The sequence below is a fragment of the Nymphaea colorata genome, chromosome 4, assembly GCF_008831285.2.
Source record: "Nymphaea colorata isolate Beijing-Zhang1983 chromosome 4, ASM883128v2, whole genome shotgun sequence".
Lineage (NCBI taxonomy): Eukaryota > Viridiplantae > Streptophyta > Magnoliopsida > Nymphaeales > Nymphaeaceae > Nymphaea > Nymphaea colorata.
This window is the reverse complement of record NC_045141.1, coordinates 1,348,825-1,373,269: the sequence shown is the minus strand read 5'-3', so window position 1 is coordinate 1,373,269 and position 24,445 is coordinate 1,348,825. Positions and strand designations below refer to the sequence as shown.

Here is a 24,445-nt window from a genome sequence, read left to right as displayed (position 1 = left end):
GGCTTAACATTGGGACCACTACAACTGACCTAATCCTAACCTACGTTGGAACTAAGTAGAAACTATAATCCTAGCTATCTTTATTTAAGTTAACCCCTTCGATGCAATGAGCCATGTCAACTAAGAATGGATCTATATCTCGTGAATTGGATTTTAGATCTTTAAATTTGAACTTGATCAGATCTTGGACCCATATTATTTAATTGAATTTCCATTGGGACCTGACGTTGGTAATTTGGGCCTAAATTTTGATGAATATGGATCTTACATAGAATTGGATTTCAATTTGTTGGATATTATATCTAGCATTTTGAATCTCAGATCTTGGAATTTGGATCATGATTTCAAACTTTATAAGATCAGATCCTAATTTGAATTTTGGATTTTAGACATCTATATTATTTGGATCAAGATATTAGTCAAGTTTGGATTTTAGAATTGAACTTCGGTCTCAATCTTAGTTTACCCAAGATCCAAAACATCCATGTAGAACCTTCAAATTTAGATTACTGAATTGGATCATAAAGCACATAGTTGGATTGTTTCTAAATCAAATCTTGAACTTAGATTTTTGTCATGATAATTTGGGCTTCAGATCGTGAATCGCTTCAAGTCCACATTCCCAAAACCTTAGAAACTGGATCTCAATTATGTCAGGACCTAATTTGCATGCATGCATATTAGATCTAGGATTCATTGGATTGACCGCTTAGAGACCATCTTCCCTCCTCTTTTAACTTCGGAACATGGTTGACTTTCACTAGCCTAAAATAAAATTTACTTTAGGCAATGCACACTTCGACCCCATTTGCTTTGTAAGTATGAAGGCAATATGTATTTCACTTAATATTATGTCAGATAACAAGTCTGAAGGCAATGTTATGTAATGAGCAAATGACCGCCCTACGCTGTATTAAATCATCTTCCTCATTCTATAAACCCGGAGTCCGTTTGGTTTGGTTGGATTGATGATTTCATTAGGTTCTTGAAAGGGAAGACAAGGACCGTTAAGGTTTTGAAAAACTAATCACGGGTATGGGACGACTACGGCTGTGGATGAAGTTCAACAAGGGGATGAAATAGAACGCTCAACAACGAACTATAGTGATCTACCACATATATGCAGGAGATTCAAAAGAAGAAAAAGATACGGAAGAGAGGAAAAGTTGAAAGACAAAACTTTTGAAAATTTGACTTGGAAATTTAATTGAAAGACATAACTGGGCATACCTTTTAAAAGAACTCACGAATTAGATTTAGATTTATCAAATCTGATGTATCCCCACAATGTAATCCAACAAGAAGAGGTTAAGAGACGTAGATGAGCCAAGTCTCGTAGCCCACATATTAAGAGGGCATGGACTGATAAAAATACCACATGGGTCTACATGCCCTTGTTATATAAAATATATTATAATGGTATCCATAATATACAAAATCAAACTGCTTGTAAATGTGGATCAGATTTGGATACAGAACCAACACATCTTAACAATGCCACGCGACTTAACAGCCTGGTTGCCTACTAACCAAAATAAAGGCCTAAAATATTTGTGCTTGCAGATCAAACATGAAGACATGGGAAGCTTGTTTTGGATATGCATAAAAAGTTGACACGATTAAGAATTGCCAGTTCCTACCCTCCCACGTCATTCTTTGTTTGGACCTCACCTCATGGGCAGCCCTTGAACTCCTATGGATTTGTATTTCCCCCCATATTCATTTATTCTCTCATAACCACGTGCAACACATGTCAAATGAAGTGCAACGTCCCCGCACAAATGCCATTCATTCTCTGGTAACCACGTGAAACTCTATCGAGAATTCTTCCCAAGTTTCCTGAATCCAGTTCAGGCAATTTGATGGCACCCATGCCATAGAGAATTGAATCAGATTAGGCAATGGCAATAAAAACGACACTTTTTCCCAGAAAAAACCACAAAACGAACAAGAACCCTCGTCTCTGAATAGGTCCAAGGAGGGGAAACAATGCTATATAGCCCAAGCGGGGACAGCCAGCATGCCTTCAGAACACAAGATCACATGGGCCAGATCGGGTCCAATGTGGGGAAACAAGGCTAATAAGACGGTTTTGCAAGTGAGGCACCAAAAGATCAAGATGTGCAACAAATCAAAGGGAGGACACGAGGTGGTTAAGTGGCGCAGCGATAAGAGCCTACCTGAGCAGTGTGGGCATGGATCGAGGGAGAAGCTAGGAGGACAAGGTATCCATGGGTCATGCACCAACAGCTTTGAAGCTGAGTCATCGAATCCACCGCACACCAAGCATAACGTCCTGCCCTTGGATCGGAGCGGTAACACAATCAGAAGCATGCTTCTGTCGTAGAAGCCCAAAATCAATTCCCACCGATACCCAAGCTCATAAAGAATGGTACCATTCCTTGCCTAAGTCGTAGATGCTTCTTGACTGGCTATAGCTCACCAGCTTCTCAGTCAAGACATTATAGCTGTCCCTGGTATGTAACAAAATCCATAGCAGTACACCCTAATATGTCCCCTCCAACAGCATAGGGTTGCTGCTTTGGGATAGCCCTATAGTATAAAATTCTTGTTCTTATTGGCCTCCAAGAATTCGTAACTATGGACACTTAAAGAGTCCCATGACTATTTTCCACCACCTCAAAGTGCAAAAGGTACTGGGTTTTCTTGTTGGACGAGGCGATGGTAGTGATTGGCAGGACTAAGTATGCACCACGGTTGGTCAATCTTTCTCTCTCACGTTTTTCCATCCAACACCCCACCACACACCTCTCCCCACGGCTTTTTTTTTTTTTTTTTTTTTTTTCAAAAACGCTGAGTAGATTAACCTACATCCAAACTCTTTCAGAGTAACTGTAGAATACCCAACATATTGAACATGAACACACTGGTTTCAAAGTTAGAAGGAAGGGTTCTCTGAAGCATCGCTACTTACAATATGTAAACAACTAAATATATGCCAATGGAATCCGAATCCACTTTTTGTTCATCAGACAAAATGACGTCAGGTGAGTGAAGGATTCATTTTGCATGCATCACATGGAAAACAAGAGCCATCCCCCAGAAAATCATAGAACTGGACAATTGTACTGGGAAGGCGTAAAGGTCGCAATCATAAAAAATTTTCTGACTACTAAGATGAAAGAATTTACATTGAGAAGCTGCTAAGTTCATGTTAAGTTCCTGACGTTAGCTGAATCTCAGATAATCATCAAACAACCGGTGAAGAGAACCATTGCAATGAGTTGTGCAAGATGTTCAGCTCTCAACCATAGGCTCCGGACCCAACAGCTCATTAGGAATCGGCACAGCCCTTGTGGACTGACGAACTGAATTGAAAAGAATGTCCTTGATAACCTTTAAAGTAGGAAAAAGTAAAAAAAAGGAAGCAAATAAATATCCTGCAGCCATAAAAATTAAAACCAATGTGACAGCATGGGTAATCAGCTACCTGTGACATTAGGCCATGGACTTGCTCTACAGTTATTTTTGAGCTGTCACGACTGATCTTTGCAAGTTGAGATTCTTCCTGAGTAACAGAAATTTAGAGAAACCATCTAAGCAGATGAGCTAGCTCCAAAAATAGTAAAACATACCATCCCCAGAGGAGACTAAACCAAACATGAAAGGCTTTAAAAGCAATGAAAGATGCTAATATGAAGGAAAAAGGAAAAATGCTTATTTCAACCCATGTTGATGGCAATGTCGGTGAAAATGAGGGGGAAATAATCCAGGCAAAACCAGTTGACATCTGCCATTTGATCTTCTGAAGATACGTGAACTATAGATATGATTTTTGTCTGTATCATGTCAAAAGTGTACTGACAGTCTACTTCAATGTACTGGGCTCTCTTGGAAGACTGGATTATGGGCAATATGTATAGCAGCCTTATTTTTCACACCTCATCTTCATGGGAATATCAACATGAAAGCCTAAACCTATAAGCATGGACTTGATCTAGCAACCATAGCTTGCTTCTTACTCCCCCATGAGACTAAATTCCCTCCAACCAATACACAAAAACCAGTTCCAGACTTTCTATCCTCAATCAACCATGCATAGTCTGCATCGGTACAAGTATCTACACCTAAAGATGCTACATTTTTCTAATACCTTCGCCAAAAGAAGACTTAAGATATTTGAGAATCATCATAACTGCATCTCAATGCACTTTCCTCAATCTGTCCATAGACTAAATTTACTAACGCCAAGAGATATATCTGGTTTGGTCACAATCACATTGAGGACCTTCCCAATCAACAATCTATACGACTTCTTGTCCACTAGATCAGACTGATCATCATGAAGATGCACTCTTGGACCCAAAGGAATGATAGCTGGTTTAATACCCAGCATGTCAGTCTCCTGAAGTAAATACAGTACATGAATTTTTTTGTGAGAGAACCACACATTCTTTGCTTTTGGCAAATTCAATCCCTAAACAATATCTAAGAGGTCTAAGGTCGTTGGTCAAAAAGAGTTTTTGCAGATAAGATCTAGTATTTGAGATACCTTGTTGATTGTCCTCTATCAAACTGATATCATCTACGTACACATTGCAGCTCTTCTTTATGAACAATGAATGGTTTGAAGAAGATATTCGAAGGCCAAATCCAGACATGACCTCAAACAACTTATGAAACCAAACACACGAGCTCTGTTTTGGACCATACATAGCTTTCTTTAGCCTGCACACTTTTCCACACTTCCCCCATTCAAACCCAGGTGGCTGCTACATATAGACCGTCTCAGAAAGACCCAGTACTCAAGCAAAGTACAAATCTATGGTTGTTGTCATTGTAAAAGTCATATGGGCTAAGCATCATTCAAAAGAGCTGGGGTAATTAGTTTACAACTCCACATTTATTTATGAAAATTGGAGTGTTATTAAGATAGCCTTAAATCCTATGCATCATGGCAGGACCAAGCATATCGAAATAGATAAACCTTTTGCTAGATAGAAACTTGAGAGCATGGCGATTGAGCATGTTTTTGCTCCTATAGAAAATAAGGCTGCAGGTTTGCTCACTAAAAGATTAATGAAGAACAAAAATAAGTGCAACTTGAGGGAGAGTTGAAACAGTTTGGATCAGATATTATTTGGATCAGGTCCAGCTTTAGGCATACCAGACGGTATTTGCTTTCATATATGTTTTAAGTGTGTAATGACAGTGCTATGTAATATTGTGTGATTCATTAGGTTATTATTAATGTTTATAAGTTGTTATATAAAGGGAATCAATTAGGCTAAACCTCATCTTTGGACTGTGACACTGATAATCTCTCCGTTTTATCTTCTTTACATAAAGATCTCTGGTACTGCCTCAAAGTTAAAATGACTTCTAACTGCAGTCACACGAGTTATGTTTGTTCAGGCACCATATCCGTATCGGTTGGATACGACACCGGTATGGGTACTGGTACAACCCTAGATACAAGTATGAGTCAATGCATACCAAGTACGGTCAACATACCTGTGACAGTATTCGTCCAAAAAAGGAGTCAATCAAAATTGACCGAGTCCTTTTTTGTCTAAAATTTAGGGCTTGCGTTTTATTTCTACATATATACTTGATGAAAACACAAAGCCTTCGATAGAGTCAAAGGCTTTGTGTTCATTTGTGCATCTGCCTGCTGCTGTGGAGGCTGAACTCTATTTCCAGTGATTTTTTCTGGTGGCAGTATCTCCAGCATCTGTTTGGTTCCTTGTTTTCTTTAGGGCATCGTTGGCTGTTGTGGTGGATTTGGGCATCGTTTTCCTCCAACCACTTTGGGTATTGAATTTTTTTCAACTTTCCAACAAGCCCTACCGTCCAATGATTTCTCCTACTATCCGGCAACTGGTATGGCTTCCCGCCATTCTTGTATGCCTTCGTCATTGATTTTTCTTTTTACTATTGTTGACTTGTTAATAGTATTTTCTTCTTATTTTCGTATGATACCATGCTGTATATTAGTTTTTTCTTAATTCATATGCATACTGTGTTGTTTGTATATAGCTAGTGCTCTGATTCTTTTCTTTATCTTGATTTTTATTTATTTAGAAGTCATATTGATACATTGTGTTGTTTTTATTTTAAATTTGTGTGCATATAGCATACCATGACAAAGGATCATGTTCAACTTCATGGTATAGTGTTCTTATATTTGTGATTTTGAAACTAATGGTATATTGTTCTGTTATCATTGTACATTGTTAGTGTATTAATACGTTTCTTAATTAATACGTTAGGTACTTTGGTTATTTTAAAATGAGGATTGCAACCGTGCCATGTGTTTTCTAAATTATCTTAAATCTTCATTTATGTCAGATTTCTATGCTCTTTATTTTTTTTTCCCCAAATTGTTCTTTGTTGTCTTACTTGTTTGTGCTATACAGCAATTTCATTTATAGTTTTTCAAATACAGATTATAATGGCTGATAAAGGAAAAACAAGCAAGTGAAAGTGGTCATATAGTAAGTTTTACTGGTAATGTAAAAACCACAGGCGCAAGTGCAACTGAAGCACATTCATCTCAGCCACTTTGGAGGTAAGTGACTAAAGTAGGAAAAGCTAGTGGTGGCGGTGGCAATATGAATTTTACTTGCAATTTTTGTAGTAGACAGTTGACTCCTATACGCGTGTTCAAGCACATTTATTGCACATCAAAGGCTAGATATCAACAAAGAAACGATGAAGGAATTGAAAAAAGAACATGAGATAACTGAGCCAAAAAAACTTCAGTATAATCAAGTGAAACATCTGTTCCTTTTCATGCTATTCAAGAAGGTGCAGATGCTTCAAAGAAAAAAGATAAGCTTGAGAATAGGACCTACTGAAACAATAGCATAAGCAATCAAGACTATGGGAAGAGAAGAGATTGATAGAAGGTTTTTTTTTTCTTTTTGCAAATTCATTTCCTTTCAATGTAGCTGGAAATCTTTATTGAAAAGTTGTTGCTATAGGTTTGGCTAATAGCAATTTAGCTGGTTTTGTACCTTCAAGTTCAGAGAAGTTGAGAATAGTAATCCTCACAAAAGGGAAAATAAATATGCAAAAATTATTAGAGAAAAATAAATTTTCATAGACACAATATGAAGTCTAAATAGTTTCTGATGGGTGGACTGATATACAAAGCAGCCACTAATAAATGTTATGGCTTATTTGCTTAGTGGGACAATTTTTCTGAAGTGTATTGATGCATTGGGTCAATATAAAACGTTGAGTATTTAAAGGGGTTGTTTACAGAAGAAAGAAGTGAGTGAAGATAGTGTTCAAATTATTACTAATAATGCTCCAGTCTGCAATTGTGTAGCGATGAATATGGCAAGTGATCCCAAGTATAATCGCATGCTCTAGACTCCTTGTGTAGCACATAGTATAAATCTAACACTTAAGAAGTATTTGATCTGTAGAAACACAAACCAAGATAGAGAGAAAGAGAAGAAACACACAATATACGTGGAAAACCTCAAAGAGAGGTGAAAAACCACGGAGAAGCTCTAACCTAGGGGCACAACCGCAACCCTAGGAGAGAGAAAATGTTATTCCACGCCATCAACAATTACACCATAAGTGGGATTAAATAAGAGGGAGACCCGCCTAGGGTACCGAGCCACTCTCGGTACCCGTGCCCATGGGACCGGGTCTATATCCAGACCCGGTTCCCTATACACGATATGTTAACAGTAACCCATCAAAAGAAGATGTAAATGTTGTTAAATTGTGAACATGATGTTCAAAACAGTAGAAATTTCACTGTAAACCATCAAAATGTTCTTGCTATATTCAACATGCATTACAATTTGAAATTGTTGAAGGTTGTTGAGACTTGCTTTGTATCCACTATCGTAATGATGAGAAAAATTAAGCATGTGAAACATGCATTAATGCTGATGGTGACTGATACAGATTGAGAATTTTATCGAAGTGATAACAATGTGAAGGCCCAAGAAATTAAAAAATGCATTTTAGATAATGTGTAGTGGGTAAGGTTATATCTTTTCTTCAGTTTACAAAACCAATTTAGCAAATGCTGAGAGAAGGTGATAAAGAATGGCTTGTGCTTCATAAAGTTTATGATATGAAGGATAACATAATTGAGAAAATTCAAAGCATAGTTTTTCAACACGAGAAGAAGAATGTTGCACTTGATGATTCTGAGTTTTTCGATTACATGCATAAAATTTTATGACACACTCCTTAAATCACAAATATTATTAACAAACATTGTTGGTATGAGGTATTGGCCGTGTTCCTCCTAATCAAAATACAGAAATATCAAATAATAGGATATGTTTGGGAATACTTTTTAGTGATCATCATATTTTGAAGATAATAAATAATCAGTTTGTGAGCTTCTTAGTGAAAGAAATGATTCATTGGCAGCTGCAGTGGCAAGAGAAGAAGAAGATCCTATTAACAGGGTTATGTTTTGAAGCAACGACACCAAATCTCCAACGGCTTGCATTGAAGTTATTATCACAACCTACAACCTCATCATGTTGTGAAAAAAACTAGAGCAGTTATTACCAAAGTCATAACATCAAGAGAAATGAACTCACTAGTAAGCAAGTAGAATATTTAGTTTATGTCCATTCCAACCTACACTTACACAATTTCATGCACTTCAGATGATTATAGGTATTGTTTTTTATATGTATAAATCTATTGATCGGTTTCTTAAAGTTAGATATTATACCATATTGTGTTTGTGTTGCAACTTGCAATTCAGGATCATCCAAGTATTGGGATGTTAATCCAAAGAACATTGGTGTGGATCTTGAAGGCGAACATGATTTGCATGTTCTTAATATGAACCTTAAGAAATCTACTATTCCTTCTTATCTTGAACCTCATATTGAGGAGGAGCAGCAAAAGCTAATATAATTTGAATTTTTAGTATGTTTGTTACATTCATACTTTGTACATTAGTTTTTCTTCCGAATCTTTAAATTTTAAATCATGAATGTATTGTTTTGTTTGTTTAACATCTTATTTTTTTGTTATATATATATAGCCCTGCCCCTATACCCAATTTTTTTTGAATATGTAGCTGTACCCCTATGTCACATGGGTACGGGTACGGGTACAGACCATTTTCAAAAAACTTGGGTACGGGGGTACACACATATATATCAAAAAAAAGCAAACAGAATAACACACAAACATAAATCATGGTCAAAAACACATAAATCATGGTTGAAAACACATAAATCATGGTCCAAAACACATAAATCATGGTAAAAAACAAACATCGGCATGAGTGCAGCACTCATTCGATGCCCTGCCGGCAAATGCAATGCAGAATCGACATTCTACAATACCCTGCCGGCAAATGCAATCCACATTCAACAATATTCTACGACAGTGAAGAATGAAAAGGCCTCATATTCTAAGACAGTGAAGATTGAAGAATGAAAAGGAGGCATCTATTATATTTGAAAGGGATTTGAAACCCTCTCGGATTGGTGGTTGGTCATCAAAGATTTAGGGACGTCGAGGCCTACGATTCAACATCTTGGTTCGTATTCACAGATTTGAAACACAAAGAGAGAGATTTGAAACCGTAGAGAAAGGGCGAGCCAGAGGGAGGGGTGATGGGTTTTCACTTTCAGGCGAACAACACACAAAACCCGTCGCCGGTCGTTGCCAGCGGCGAAGGCAGGGGCCGATTAAAATGAAAACAAAAAATGTAAAAAACTTCAGTCACCTCCTATCTTCGCAGCTGCCGTCGCCGCTGCTTCGTTGCCGGAGAGGTAAATGTTGCCGAAGAGAGACGAGAGGTAAGGAGTCGAAGGTTTTGGTTTCGTTTTACCTTTTTCTTTTAACGTCAAAATATTTTTTAACGTTAAAATCAGTTAAACGTTTAAAAAAAATGGACAAAATTGGACCCGGTCAATGTTGACTGGGTCCAATTTTGGACGGATACGGTCCCCGGTATGTTGACCGTACCCGATACGGTCAACGCGTATCGGGGCCGTACCCAGGCCCTTACCGGTACCGGTGTCGTACCGGTACCGGACGGGTACGCCCCCCCCTTTGGGGGCGTACCCGTGTTACATAGTTGTACCCATATCGGTACTCATACCTGGACCTATGAGACAGCTTCTAACAGTTTGGTGGCAACTACCACATGTGCCCATTAACTTACGCTAAGTGGCACATGCACATTAGCACATATATTCCTTTTGACATGTAACTTATAATTCATGAATTCAGTTCTACATCAAGTTATAATGATATTGCACAATGGTATATTATAATGCCGCAATTGTGGCATTATGGTCCAACATATAGGAAAAAACAATGATATTAGTGCCACATTAGTTGCACCAAAATCTAAAAACTATTACAATGTTACTTAGATGAGCTTATCCATTTCACTACTACTTGTCAAAACTTATATTTGTTACTTTCTTCATTATTTTTATTAAATATTGTTGACGTGTTATGTAGACTGGGTCCAGGCCTGGACTCGATCCGACCCACAATCCATGTGGTGTGCTATCTAAGTAAACTATGTAACCCTAATTTTGTTGTTAATGAAAATTAAGACTGAGAGAGTGACCGACATCTAGCGAGTGCTGGAATCATCTCCAACATCGTGGTTTTTTCCTTGTGTCGAGGGTTTTCCACATTATTGTGTTCTTTGTGTATTTTACTATTCAATACGGTATCAGAGCTTGGTGTACAAGCTCTTGTCGAACGAGATTCTTGTCGTCACCCGTCGTAGTCGCCACCATTGTAGTCGTTGTCACTGCTGCCGTAGCCGTCCTTCCTACAACTGCCTGTTTCCATTGTCCATCGCCTGTTTCTGTTGCACGTCGTCGCCGTCGTCATCGACGCTCCTTTCTACCGCTGCCTTTCTTGCCAGTCGCCCAATGCCTCTTCTTTCCCTTTCTTTGCTGATCCCGGCATGAAACTCTGTCGCGTTCCTCTCCTCTGCCTTGAAGTTCTGGCACCTTCCTATGCTAGCGTCGCCCTCCTCTGCTACTGCCTTCCTCTCATCTACCGTGAAGTTTCGACGCCTTCCTCTGTTGTGAAGCTCTAGTGCTAGTGTTGCCCTCCTCTGCTACTGCCATCAACTCACTGCAGTTCATCGACTCACCGTCATGAACCTCTGGTGCTAGCGTCGCCCTCCTCTGCTGTGAAACTCTAGAGTTAGCATCGCCCTCCTTGCCTTCATTGACTTACCACAGTTCAAACAAACAGCAGCTGCAGGACCTCTACCGATACCGCCATCCTGCACCGTCACCCTCCTGAGCTGCCGTCGTGGCTTGCCCTAGTTGCATGTTTCTCTTTTTGTTTTTTTCTTCATAGCCTTCATAGCAGGTTGTCTTCTCATTGCACCAAAGCAGTAGTTGCTACTTCGTCCTTAGTAGCGTCGGCCACCAGTGAAGCGTAACCTCTCGATTGGTTTACTGCTGGACTAGATGGAAGATTAAAAAAAAACTCATGTCTATGCAGATCAGTTAGAGATCGGGAACCTTAGAACTAATTTCCCATTCAGGTTACTACTATTCGACTCACCAGGATAATTATTTGCAGTGGTCAACTGCCATCACTATGGGAATTGCTGGTCAGAGGCGAATTGCCTATGTTAATGGGAAGAAGATTGAACAACCTGCAACTAGCCCAGCATGGGACATGTGGTTTTTTTCTTCCACCCCACGACCATCTTTTTGCTATAATGACAAGGCTCAAACGGAATGAATAGATAAGCAAAGCGCTTCACTTTGCCTCTCCCTGCTTTGTTTGAGTTCACTCCGAATGGAAAGGATGTAATTCTTTATTGGCTACTCTTCATTGATATACTCCTACGGGTGGCTAAGGTTCTTCGATATCTCTCCCTGATGGGGTCCTGTCTTCTTTTCACCATCAACGGGAAAAAGTGAAGTCATCAATCAGTCTCAGTCATCTTTTCGCACTCGACTTCAAACGAATAGATGGGGGATAGGTTGTTGGTGGGGAACCGAGCACGAAAGGGATGAAAAGGTCGATTGCTTGAATCAATCTTCAGATTCGGGCCACCCAACCTTTCTTCCTTAGGTGAGCGGATAATCAATCGACCGTGCACCCACAAAAAAGTCCTAAGCCTATTCTAACTTTGTCTTTCTATCCTAAAGCACTCGCAGCGAGCGCTTTGCTCATTGGCCCCTCATATATTTGTCCTATCCAAAAAAGCCCACTCTCCCCCTTTAACCTCTCCTACCACTAACGAAAGCACTAAGACAGGGTACGAAGTCTTTCTTATCCATCGGTGCTCCATGTTAAGGGTGTACCCCAAGACATCATGCCATATGTTGAACTTTAACGTCAAATCAGTAAGAATGAAGACAAAGAAGAAAGAGATAGTTGAGAGAAGGTAGAGAGGAGAGAATGAGAGAGAAGTCACGAGAGAGAGAAGGGAGCTCGTTACATGTTACGCCTCCTTCACTTCTAATTGAATAAAAAGGAACTAATTAGGGTTATGTTTAACCCCTCACATAAAAAGCCCAATAAGTATTTAAAAATTCAAAGAACTACCTAATAATAAAGTTCCAAGATACAGAAAGCCTCAAACCGATACATTTTCTCAACACTCCCCCTCAAGTGGACCACAGATGTCTATCATGCTCAGCTTGTTACAACACTTCATGAAATCTGATATAGGAAAAGCTTTGGTAAATATATCTACAACTTGATCTTCTGAAGCAACATATTCAGAAAAAATAATCCCTGCTTGAATTAAGTCTCTAATATAGTGACAATCCACCTCAATATGTTTGGTCTGTTCGTGGAAGACAGGATGATTGGCTCTATAAGTAGCCGCTTTATTGTCACAATGCACTTTTATAGGCAGTTCTTGAATTCCAAAACCTTCTAGCATGGATCTCACCCAGTTGATTTCAGTGGCAGTTTGAACCATGGCTCAGTCTTCTGACTCTGCATTGGACCGAGCCACAACAGCTTGTTTTTACTTCGCCAATAAACTAAGTTACCTCCAACAAAAATACAAAATCCCGTAGTGGACTTTCTGTCATCAATAGAGCCTGCATAATCTGCATCAAAATAAGAATCTATCTGGAGTAATGAACTTCTTCTAAATAATAGACCTTTTCTAGGAGAACTTTTTAGAAATTTCAATAGTAGCATGGTTGCATCCCAATGTTCTTTTCTTGGCTTGTCCATAAACTGGCTCAGTTTTTCCACAGCAAAACATATATCAGGCCAAGTAATGGTTACATATAGTAGTTTTCCAATCAGTGACCGATATAATTTGCTATCCACAAGTTTAGATTTATCATCATATAAGTGAATACGAGAATTCATAGGAATAAATACCGGTTTAGTTTCAGTCATACATGTCTCTTGTAGCAAATCAAGAACATATTTTCTTTGGGAAAGAACTAAACTTTCTTTACTTCTTGCTACTTCTATCCCCAAGAAGTAACGTAGAGAGCCAAGGTGTAACGCTTTATGTTTTTGGGTCGAGCTGGAGCGGGTCCAGGCCCGGACCCGAGCTCCACGCACGAACAGGGTCCCGACGTCGCCCTCTTCTCCCTCGTGATTCCTTCTTCTCCCTCGCCTTCTTCTTCGTCTCCTCCTCTGCTACAACCGCATCACAGAAGAAACATAGGAGGCAGAGGTCTGTCCAGCGGCGACGTTTGGGCCGACGGAGGAAGGACGACGGCGGCGGCGGCAGAGCTCTGGTAAGCCCTCCCGACCTCTCTCTGCCTCTTCCTCTCCTTTCTATCTTCTTTCTTCTCCTCCAACCTCCTGCACAATCCTCTCCCTCTCCATCAGCACCCTCCTTTTTTTTCCGCGCACTTTCTCCCTCTCTACTCGAGCTCTCTCCCTGTCCCTTCTGTCTCCTCCTCTCCATCTCCCCCATTTCCCTAGCTCGATTTCCCCTCTCTGCTTGTCTCTCCCCTCTGTCCAAACTCTCTTCACCAGTCTCCCTTCTCTGTCAACACCCTCTCACTCGCACGCCCTTTCCCCTCTCTACTCTCCCATCTCACTGCTCGCACCCCCTCTTTACCGCCAGCCTCCTCCCACTCACCCCTCTCGTGTTCTCCCTCACTTTCAACCTCCCTCTCTCTTGTTGCCCCCTGCCTCCCCCAACCGAACCAATCCCTCAACCAAACTTCTCCTCTTGAGCTCATTTTCACTTTTTCTCACTAGTTAGTAGCTATTGGATTGGAATTGCAGCTTGGGGGCGCATCTTTCTCTTCATAACAGCGTATAGAAGGCGTTAGTGGTGGCAGCATTGCATGATTTTTTGCCGCTCGGGGATCGCTCGAACTCTTGAGGTGGCTATCGGGAACACTACGACAGTTTGGACTCTAAGATTGGGGTGAGCAAGGCCTAATCAAACCTAAATTTTTTAATATTTTATTTTAGCGTACGTATAATTAATGATTGAGCATGCTAGACGTAAGATTTGATGATTTAGAATGCATGCTAACGAACGTTGCTATTTTGGGGAAAGTTGAGGATTATTTTGAGAAGGACGAGAATCCACGTGTATATCTATCTCTTTAGCATGGTGTGTTGATTTTCAAAGCTATTTAGAAACATAGTAGAGATTTGATGTGGTTGAGAAGATTTAGAATTGTTTAGTGAGAACTTGGCGCATTTTTTGTCAATGGGCGTATTGCATTGTTGGTTGAAAAAGAGCATGTAAGTTGAGTGTAATTATTGGGAAGACATTTCAACCAAAGAAAGCAAGTGAGAAATGTGTTAGTGATAGATTGATCGAATCTTTGAGTTTAGACGTTTGGTGACAACTCTAAGGAGTTAGGAAGTAGCCTATTGGAGGGTTTTGTGGGTCGACACTACCCGTCGACACCCTTTTGAGCCGATTACATGCCTCAATGATTATGTTTCATACTTATATAGATTGTAAAGCAAAACGAGTAGAGAATTTATCATTTGTTTGAGTTTGCAGGTGCCGAGCACGTCCAGTAAACCTTGAGCAATAAGACGTGAAGCTCGAGGAGTTTTGGGTGTTTTGTGGACGCCAACAGGTATGGCGGCATTCCAGGCAAATCCCTGCCTGGGGCTAACTTTTGAATGTGTGTTTTCCAGAATCGTTGAATGTTGTGATTGTGATGTGATTGAATGATGGTGATGTAATTAAAAGAATGTATACATGGGAATTGAATTCTTATGTGATAAGTGTGGTCTTGAAAAATTACTATGCAATTACATGTGCGTGCTAGAATTGATAACTGCTTAGGACAGATGAGGTGGGGTATCGAGTCGAGTGTCTCCTCGACCCCGATTGTGCATTAAAAAGTATCATAGAATGATAACTACATAGGACAACTACGAGCCAATCACAGATCGAGACTACTCTCTGTTGTTTGGCAAAGTTTTGAAAGATGTGATTGATGTATTTGATTAATGTGAATGTTGTGGTATGTTGTATATGCATTGTCATGGGCAATAATGCAATTAAATGAAATTGAAGAGTAGTTGTACCTGTATTGTTATGACGACTAGCTAAGAATGTTAATGATATGTGTAGCCCTCGTGTGGAGGCATTTGGAGGTGTGGGCTGTAACGCTCGTTCTTTTCTTTTAGACAGGTTGGGTTGGAGTGGGTCCAGACCCGGACCCGAGCCCCACTCGTGTAAGGGAGCCCCGTCGCGCGAGGGAGTTTTCCTCCCTCGACTTCTTCAGCGTCTTCTTCTTCTCCTTCTTCGACTGTTCGCTCTACTACGACCGCAGCAAGGAAGAAGTGGCGGTCGGTGTGGTGGTGGCGGTGGCTGGACCGGCGACGGCAGCGGCGGCGGCAGCGTGGGTAAGTTTCCTCTCTCACCCTCTCTGTCTGCTTCTTCTCCTCCCTCCCACGCAGCCTCTCCCTACTTCGTCAGCACCCCCCCCTGCCGCATGATTTCTCCCTCTCCCTCTCTGCTAGAGCTCCCTCCTCGTCCCGTCCGTCTCCTCTTCACCATCTCTCCCTTTGCCCCGCTCGATTTCCCTCCCCTTTGCCGTCTTTCCCATTTCTGTCTGAACCCTCTCTCTGTCCGTCTCTCTCTGTCAGTGCCTCTCCCTGCCCACACGCTCCCTACTTGACCTCTCTCTCCCGAAAAAATAGGTCGGCCCGACCGATACGAGTTACGCTACACTTTTTACAACATTGTACTCAGGTGATAAACTAGCAAGAAACTTTGCAACCATGGTAGGTTCAAAGTGCGACTTATAGCAAGATTTGCATGTAGGGTGCAGGAATTTCAGTCTCTCATAGGTGGCTTTAACAGATGCAAAATACTGTGATAGATCCTGATTTCTCTGTCAAAAATTGTGCAACTCATCTTCAACTTGAAGAATTTTACTTACATTTTTGTCTTGTGAATATGTCTGCCTAAGGAATTCCCACATCTCCTTAGTCGTGGTATAGTAAACAATAGCAGGAGCAATCTGTGGTTGGACGTTGTTCATAATCCAAGACATAACCATGTAGTTGTCCTCTTCCCAGGTCATGTACTTTCCTGACTTCACAATAGGTTCATCATCTTCAATTATATGCCTCTTTCGATATCATTTGACTGACATCATAAAAGACCCAAACCATAATTCATAGTTCTGTTCATCGAACTTGATTGTAGATCCATAGGAAAAGGGATTGCTAGTTCCTTTATAATCATTGCAACCATCTGGTTTGTTGTTCGCAGCGATAATGAACACAACAGGGAGTAGTATAACAGAAAAAAGAGATCCCCAAAACAATTTTACAGCAGTTTGAACACACAAAAGAATGTCCAACTTATAATTAATCAATCATGTAAGGGGCTGATCAGCAAGGCTGATCAACAAAGCAGAAATCAACAATATCACACGCAACACCACTGCCACACCACACGTCACTAATGTCACAACAATGATTATGCCAACATCTTCTAATTATATGTATACTTTTTCAAAATCAGACGTGAGCAGTAATATCATAAGCTGTGCACAGATTTAATGACAGCCAACAAAAAAAAAACTTATTTGCAAGCAACTTTAGAACTTCCAACATGACCTCAGACTTCAACGACAAAGGAAAACAGTGCTGCGCTTCATTCCACGACTTCCACGACAAAAGAATATCAAACTTGCCTGCATGACATTGGCTGCCTCCACACAACTTTAAGAATGAATCGACCTAGGGTTTTAAGAAGCCCTAGGTTGAGCAAAAGGGTCTGCCCAAAGACGTGAGCAGATGTGCTCACAGAAGTCTGCCCTAGAAAATCAGAAGAGTAGAGAGAAAAGAAGGATAGATTTGAGTATGTTCCCAAACGTTTACTGCTCTGATACCATGTTGAACAAGATGGATGAAGAGGAAGAGAGAGAGAGAGAGGAGAAACTGATTCAACTTCATTAGCTAACCCTAATCTCTAATTAAAGAGATTAGGGGTCGGCAGATGCCCTTACATATGAGAGACACATAAAAATGTAAAATGACTAAAGAAGACTCTAATTCTTTAAATAATTGGAAAGCTGCCAAACTTAAATATAAACTTTCTAATTTCAACAAATAACACGTCCATCATGCAGTACAATTTAGTCCTTTCGTTAGACAGAACAACATATTCATTTCAGGTAAAAGGAAAATCAGTTTTACTACAAGACAGCAGAGCGCCATAACAAAAAATACTTACAATACCTAAAACAAGTTGATCAATAAAATCTAACCAAAATAAATGAAGCAGCCATCCCTGGTAATAAACCTAACCTAAATGAGATCCCATAAATTCTCAGATTTAGATAAAGAAATTACCTCTTTCTTCCGTTGAGAAGGAACAAGGAAAGACCCCAATCGTGAATGAGCTAGTTGATTTTCAGCTTGTTCTAGCTTTTCCGCTACATAAAGATAAAGACTATCATCAGAAGCAAAAAACAGTTCAGCCAAAATAAATAACACAAGGACAAGCTATCTTCCTAGGGCCACGGTTCAATTAGTAACAGAAACTGCCTGACAAGGCAGAACTGCAGCTCAAGTGACCTTATGTCAAGAATCAAAACACTGATTTCCAAATGAGATACTTGTTAAGCAGAATATTGTTAATTCCAACTACAAAAACAAAACCCCATGTTAATGTAATACATGGCATGATGTTAAGAACGGCAAGAGTATCATGTGCTCATCATGTTAAAGCATCATCTGAAGCACAAGAAAATGTTTTATTTAATGAATAGAGACTTTAAGTAGACCCTTGGAACTTTTTGTTTGATTTTTCTCTTAAAATGTTGAATATAAACTGTCAATCTTAAAATATTATAAAAATGATATAAATAAATAAAATAAAAGAAGCTCCTATTACCATCAGAGTTTAACAAATTTTGTTCTCTCTGGAGTTAATGAAACTTAACAGCAAATAAAGCTAAACATTAAGCACCTGCATGTTTTTTGGGCCCAGAAACAACTCAATTACACTCGCTCTAGTTGCAGCAGTGGTACCCAGACAATCTTGCTATCAAAGGGCAGGGATCAAGCTAGCCACTGATATTGGCAGATATGGGTATTTATGGAGAAGATTTGTATAAGTGTCAACTAGGAAATTGATGCTTCATGTAAGCCAATGTCAGCAGTATTTCGTGTCACAAACACAGACGTTTTCATTGAAACCTCTACCAGTTGGTAGGTTAGCAAACATTAATTTGCCCTACATGGATAGACCTTACGCGATGCAGCTACCTTACATGAGATGTCCAGCATGGCATTTGATACTTTCATTTCTCAGACAGATTCGATATGTTAATTTCAACCCGACACTAATGGCCGAACTGAGCACTGTGTCAGATGCCACATTTATAAACCCAAATATTTAATAAAACTATGGTTAACCTTTTTCTGTCCCACAAATCAGTGACGTTCAATTTCTAAGTAAAAAGGATGCTTGATTATTAGACCGCTCAGGGATTTTTCCCAACTTCATGTTTGCATCTGGCCTGGATCTTATTTTGCCAATAAAAGAAGTAAAATGTGGATCTTAAATATAGATCTTAATTCTGACCTAAGATCCTCAGCTTGATGAACCATGGATCTTTGGCTATCAGCAAATCACGTCAAATCAGATCCATGGATCTAAAATCTGAGGTAATCAAACAACCCCCCTAGTGAACCTAAGAACATTGATGTAATCCACATCCAAAGAACTAGGGAGCACAGGAAAACCATAGTTTCAAAACATATAGACCAATTGACCATCTTTAACTTTTCACACTTTAAAATCCCATTTACAGTGACAAGAATCAAAAGCTAATTTTTTGTTGACTGCTAGGTTTCTAAACATGGAGATTGCACTTGTATGCTTAATTTTGTGAAAACGCCACCTTCTGATGAGTTCCATCCACAGGAAAATATTTTTGCCATAATTTTAAGTTTTTAACAATACGCAATTTCTATGACAGCTCAGTGGATATTGGAAAACTGGAATAAGCTGAAAATACAGGAAAATTAAATCATTCACGAGAATATCTGGATAATATAATCTCACACTATTATTGCAATGTTATCGTAGAACTTCATTTATTTGCTTAACCAATAGCATTCCTTTTCTTCACAATTTTTTAATTTCCAAGATTTTCACAAGATTTATTAAAAAACCATTACTAAAAAAGATCCTCCACACTTAAATGCAGTCAAGATCGATATCGGTGACTGTGGCTTCAGCTACAGTGCAGCATTATGCACTTGACAGTATAGACTAGCCTAAGTCGCATGGATCTAGTCTGTTCATGGAGATGGGCCTGCAAACAGCAAAAACTGGTCAACAATGAGCTAATACTATCTTAACATTCTCGTCACCACCACAAGACTTCACTTTCTGATGCATGGGTTGAAAAAGTCAGACTCCTTGTGGGCTTGACATTTCTTACCTCCTTTTAGGCAAAAGTGCAGGGAAAAATCTAGATAATCTTATCGGTTGTTTGATTGCCTACTCCAACTAGGACCAAACATCAGGCAAGAGTTATCGTGAAGTAAGGATTATCCATGCAATTAAACACAGCCTTACTAGAAGTTTTATACTAAAAGAGATGATGAGAAGATAAGAAAGGGAGAAAGCAAGAGAAGGCAAAAAATAGTTAATTTTATTAGACACTTAACCCCATGTTAAATCAGGTTAGGGTAAAAACAACATAACAGCAAAATATATGCAAGTTTACTAAAGTCATGCATGACAAAACCCCATGTTAAATTAGGTTAGAGTTAAAACAACATAACAGCAAAATATATGTAAGTTTACTAAAGTCATGCATGACAAACTCATGCATGACCACCCAAACTATAATATATTGCTTTTCACACCCCTCCAAGCTGGGAGCATATATATGAATGATGCTGAGCTCATTACAGCACTTGGAAAAACCTGAGCCGGTAATAGGCTTGATAAAGACATCTGAAACGTGGTCCTCTAAGACCTGATTGTATTAATGTAATGATAAACAACCCCAACTTGCTTCATTCTCTCATGGAAAACAGGCCTCTTACCAATGTAGCTAGCAGTTCTATTATCACCCATTACCATTGGAGCAGAAACCTCTACATGTAGATCTTTTGGAATTAAATTAATCTTTATCATCTCAATAGTTGTTTAAGTCATGGCTCCATATTTAGATTCTGCCTATGTCACATGGGTGCGGGTACGATACGGGTACGGGTATGGGTACAGGTACGCGGACACGGCAATTTTCAAAATTTTAGGATACGCGGACACGGCAAATTTTATATTCTAAAAAATTAAAAATGATAATAAAATAAAAAAAACATTAAATACACTCTTACAATCTAATAACTTTAAATTAAATTAATAACTCTCTTCTCCTCTGCGATGGAAATGGAGGGGTTGGTCCCTTTCATCTACAGAAAGATCAAGAGGCACAACGTCCGACGGAAGTACCACTGCCTCTCCGATGGCTCCAAGCACTTCGGTGACCAATCCAATCACAACCCGCTCTACCAGTCCCACTACGCCCACGACCAAGGATTCTCCTCCACCGCCACACCGCAGCCGGAGAAGCCCACCTCAGGGAATTACTACGGCAATCACCACCGCCGCCACAACTCTGCGTTCCCTGATCTGGAGTTGGGTCACCGCGACAGTCGCTTCTCGGGCAGGAATTTCTCGCCGGACATGAGATTGGCGCCGGTCAGACAGGGCAGCATCAAGCGGTTCCTCTGCATCGCGCCCCTGACTTCCGTGGCTCCAATTCCTTCGCCTCTTCGTAGAAGATCTCGATGGGAGGGAGGCTGCTTCTCGATTCCTAACTTCTAATATCGAAAAGAAAAAAAAAGCCACTTACCTGTAGTGGTTCGGATCAAAACGTTTCCTACCGTGTCCAAGTGTCGGGATCCACGTGTCGGAGTGTCGAGGCTGCTATGCGGCCATTTTGCCGTGTCCGTGTGTCGTAGGATTCTGCACTCAATCGGACTACAACAATATGCTCTTTACTTATTCAAGTAATTAAGTCCTCTCCTACAAATATACATGAATCTGTGAATCAGTGGTAGACATTCTATCATCAATGGCACCTACATAATCAGTATCAAGGTATGCAAGTATTCAAGGAACGAACTTTGTTAATACAACAACCCCTTACCAAAAGAGGATTTTAATACCTCAAGATCATCATAGCGGTTTCCAAGTGAACTTTGGCTTGCTTGTCCATAAATTGGCTTCTCTTGCCTACAGCCAAAGAAATAGCTGGCCCTGCCACAGTCATATACAGCAGTTTGCCAACCAATAACCTAGAACTTCTGTTGGCAACTAGTTTTGCTTGTCCATCATAGACATTTAGGATCCACAACGATGTTGGTTGGTTTGGCCCATAGCTTTTCTATTTTTCTTAAGAAATCAAGCACATATTTTGTGATAGAAACCAACCCTTCAATGTTTCTAACCACCTCAATGCCCAAAAAGTACCTAAGAGGACCAAGATCTCTTGTAACAAAGTGCTTTTGAAGATGAGTTGATATCTAATGTACCTTTTATATACTTCCTACGAGTATATTGTCATCCACATATACCACCATTACCACAATACCGATAGAATCTTTTTAATAAACAACGAGTTGGTCTGATCCTGACTTGTTGAAAACGAAAAGTAGACATTACTTCAAATAACTTGAAACCATGCATGTGGGCTTCATTTGAGGCCACAAATTGTTGGGGCACTTCAATATCTTACATTCACAACATATATAATATCTGGTCTAGTGCATGTAAGATATTGAAGTGCCCCAACAATGTTTCGACATTGTGTAGGATCTTCATATAACTCTCCGTCCTGATCACATAGTCCTTGATTTAGAACACTAGGAGTTCCAACAGGCTTACAATTAGACATACCTGTCTTTTTCAGTAGATCCAACGGGTATTTTTATTGTGTCAATGTGAGGCGATCATTGTGCCTATCAATCTCCACTCCAAGAAAGAATCGTAAATCACTAAGTTCTTTCATTTTGAAGTTTTGCATCATCAAAGCTTTAGTGTCTTCTATGTGTTTTCAGAATTTCCTGTGATAAAAATATCATCAACATATATAAGAAGTAAAGAAAAATGTTTTCCTTTCGATAAATGAAAAAAGAGTGATCTAAAGGACATCTCCGAAAACCACATTCTTGAATCTTGCATGAGAAACTGTTAAACCATGAATGTAAGACCTGTTTGAGTCCATAAACAGATTTTCTTAGTTTACAAACCCATGCATGAGAGTCTCCTTTCACATATCCTGGAGGTTGTTCCATATACACTTCCTCCCTCAAATCACCATGAAGAAAAGCATTATTCACGTTCATTTGATGTGGTCTCCATCCATATTAACTGCCAATGATATAATCACACGGATCGTTCCCATTTTTATCACCAGGCTGAATGTCTCATCATCATCTTCTCCATATTGTTGTGTGAAGCCTCGTGCCACCAATCTTACCTTGTATCTTTCCACACTGCCATCATGTTTATATTTGACTTTGTAAATCCATTTTGATCCTACTACATTCTTTTCTTTGGGTCTAAGAAAAACTTTCCATGTCCCACATTCATGTAGTGCATCTATTTCTTCATTCATTGCCCTGATCCAATGTGATGACTTGGATGCTTCTTCAAAAGAAGTAGGTTCATCTTGTTTTATAACTTGAGACATAAAGAGCTGAAAATCTAAGGAAAGATTATCATAACTTACCCATCTATGAATGGGGTGTCGCACTCGTACAAATCTTCTAACAAGCTGATCATCATAAACTTCAACATGGGAAGACGTCAGATTGCTATCCATACCTCTTTTCTGACGAGTGTAAACCTATCCTGAAAATCGACATAAAGCATTATTTTCTCCTTCTTTCATAGTTGGAACAAGTTTTTTGTTTCCTTCTGTTTGTGTGATCTATGGAGATCCTATCTCATCATGTGTATGAGATTCTAGACTGCATCCTGCAAATAATTCAGTACTTACCCAAGGATCATATGATTCCACATGTTGAGAATTCTCAATAGAAATGTTAAAGTTGTGTTCATCAAACACGACATTTCTTGATACTTTGATGCCTCTTGTATTCATCTGCACAACCAACAAACCTACACTGGAGTGCTTTACTTTGAAATTTATTTCTTAATGATGAGTTCATGTGAACAAAGCACACACATCTGAAAACCGTTAAACCATTGTAGTTTGCATTTTGACCAAAAAGAGTGAAGGAGATTTCGAATCCAAAACTCTCATGGGCAGACGATTTATTATATGTACAGCAGTGTGAAAAGCCTCCGTCTATAGAGTAATAGGAGTATTACGATCATGCATCATGCTCACACTACTTTCCACGATGTGTTGATGTTTCCGTTTATACCATTTTGTTGTAGGGTGTATAGGTATGAAATCTGTCGAGTTATCCCATTTTCTCATAAAAGTTAATAAAGTCATGTAAAGAATATTCTCCCCCACCACCACACTAGACATGCACAACCTTAGACGAAAATTGTGTTTGGATCATGACATGAAATTCTCAAAAGATACTAAACACTACTTATTTTGTTTCATGAAGTGAATCCAAGCATATCGAGAATAAGAATCTACGAACAAAACATAATAGCGGGAGCCAGACAAGGAATCAATGGGAGTGGGAGCCAGACAAGGAATCAATGGGAGCTAGCCCCCATAAATCAGAATAGACAATCTCAAAAGGTTTAGAAGCTCTTTTATTGATATTATGAAAAGGAAATATATGGCGCTTATATAGTTCGCAACTACAACATTTTTGTCATAGGAATCAAAAGATAGACTAAATTTTGGAATGAGATTATTTGATGCAAGTTTTTCCAAAAACCCACAACTACAATGTCCCATATGACCATGCCATAAATTTGGCTTACAAACATCTGATTGGAGACAGCTAGAACTTGAAATTTGTGAAAGTGCGTTGGAAGGAAAGCATGTCAATTGAGCTGGACTTGAAGAGAAATGTAAGAAATAAGGACATTCTTTGAACACAT

General features: G+C 39.5%; 1 protein-coding gene across 2 annotated transcripts in view; it reads right to left on the bottom strand.

The window, feature by feature from the left end:
- Positions 1-2,891: 2,891 nt before the first annotated feature.
- Positions 2,892-24,445, bottom strand: part of LOC116252416 (COP9 signalosome complex subunit 5-like) — a 60,525-nt gene continuing 38,971 nt past the window's right edge. For both annotated transcript variants that reach the window (XM_031626661.2, XM_031626660.2), the window contains exons 5-7: positions 17,734-17,816; positions 3,452-3,529; positions 2,892-3,357 (exon numbers count right to left, since the gene is read on the bottom strand). In XM_031626661.2, coding sequence (XP_031482521.1) covers positions 3,259-3,357; positions 3,452-3,529; positions 17,734-17,816 — 260 coding nt within the window. In that variant the 3' untranslated portion in view covers positions 2,892-3,258. The remainder of the gene's footprint in view (positions 3,358-3,451; positions 3,530-17,733; positions 17,817-24,445) is intronic.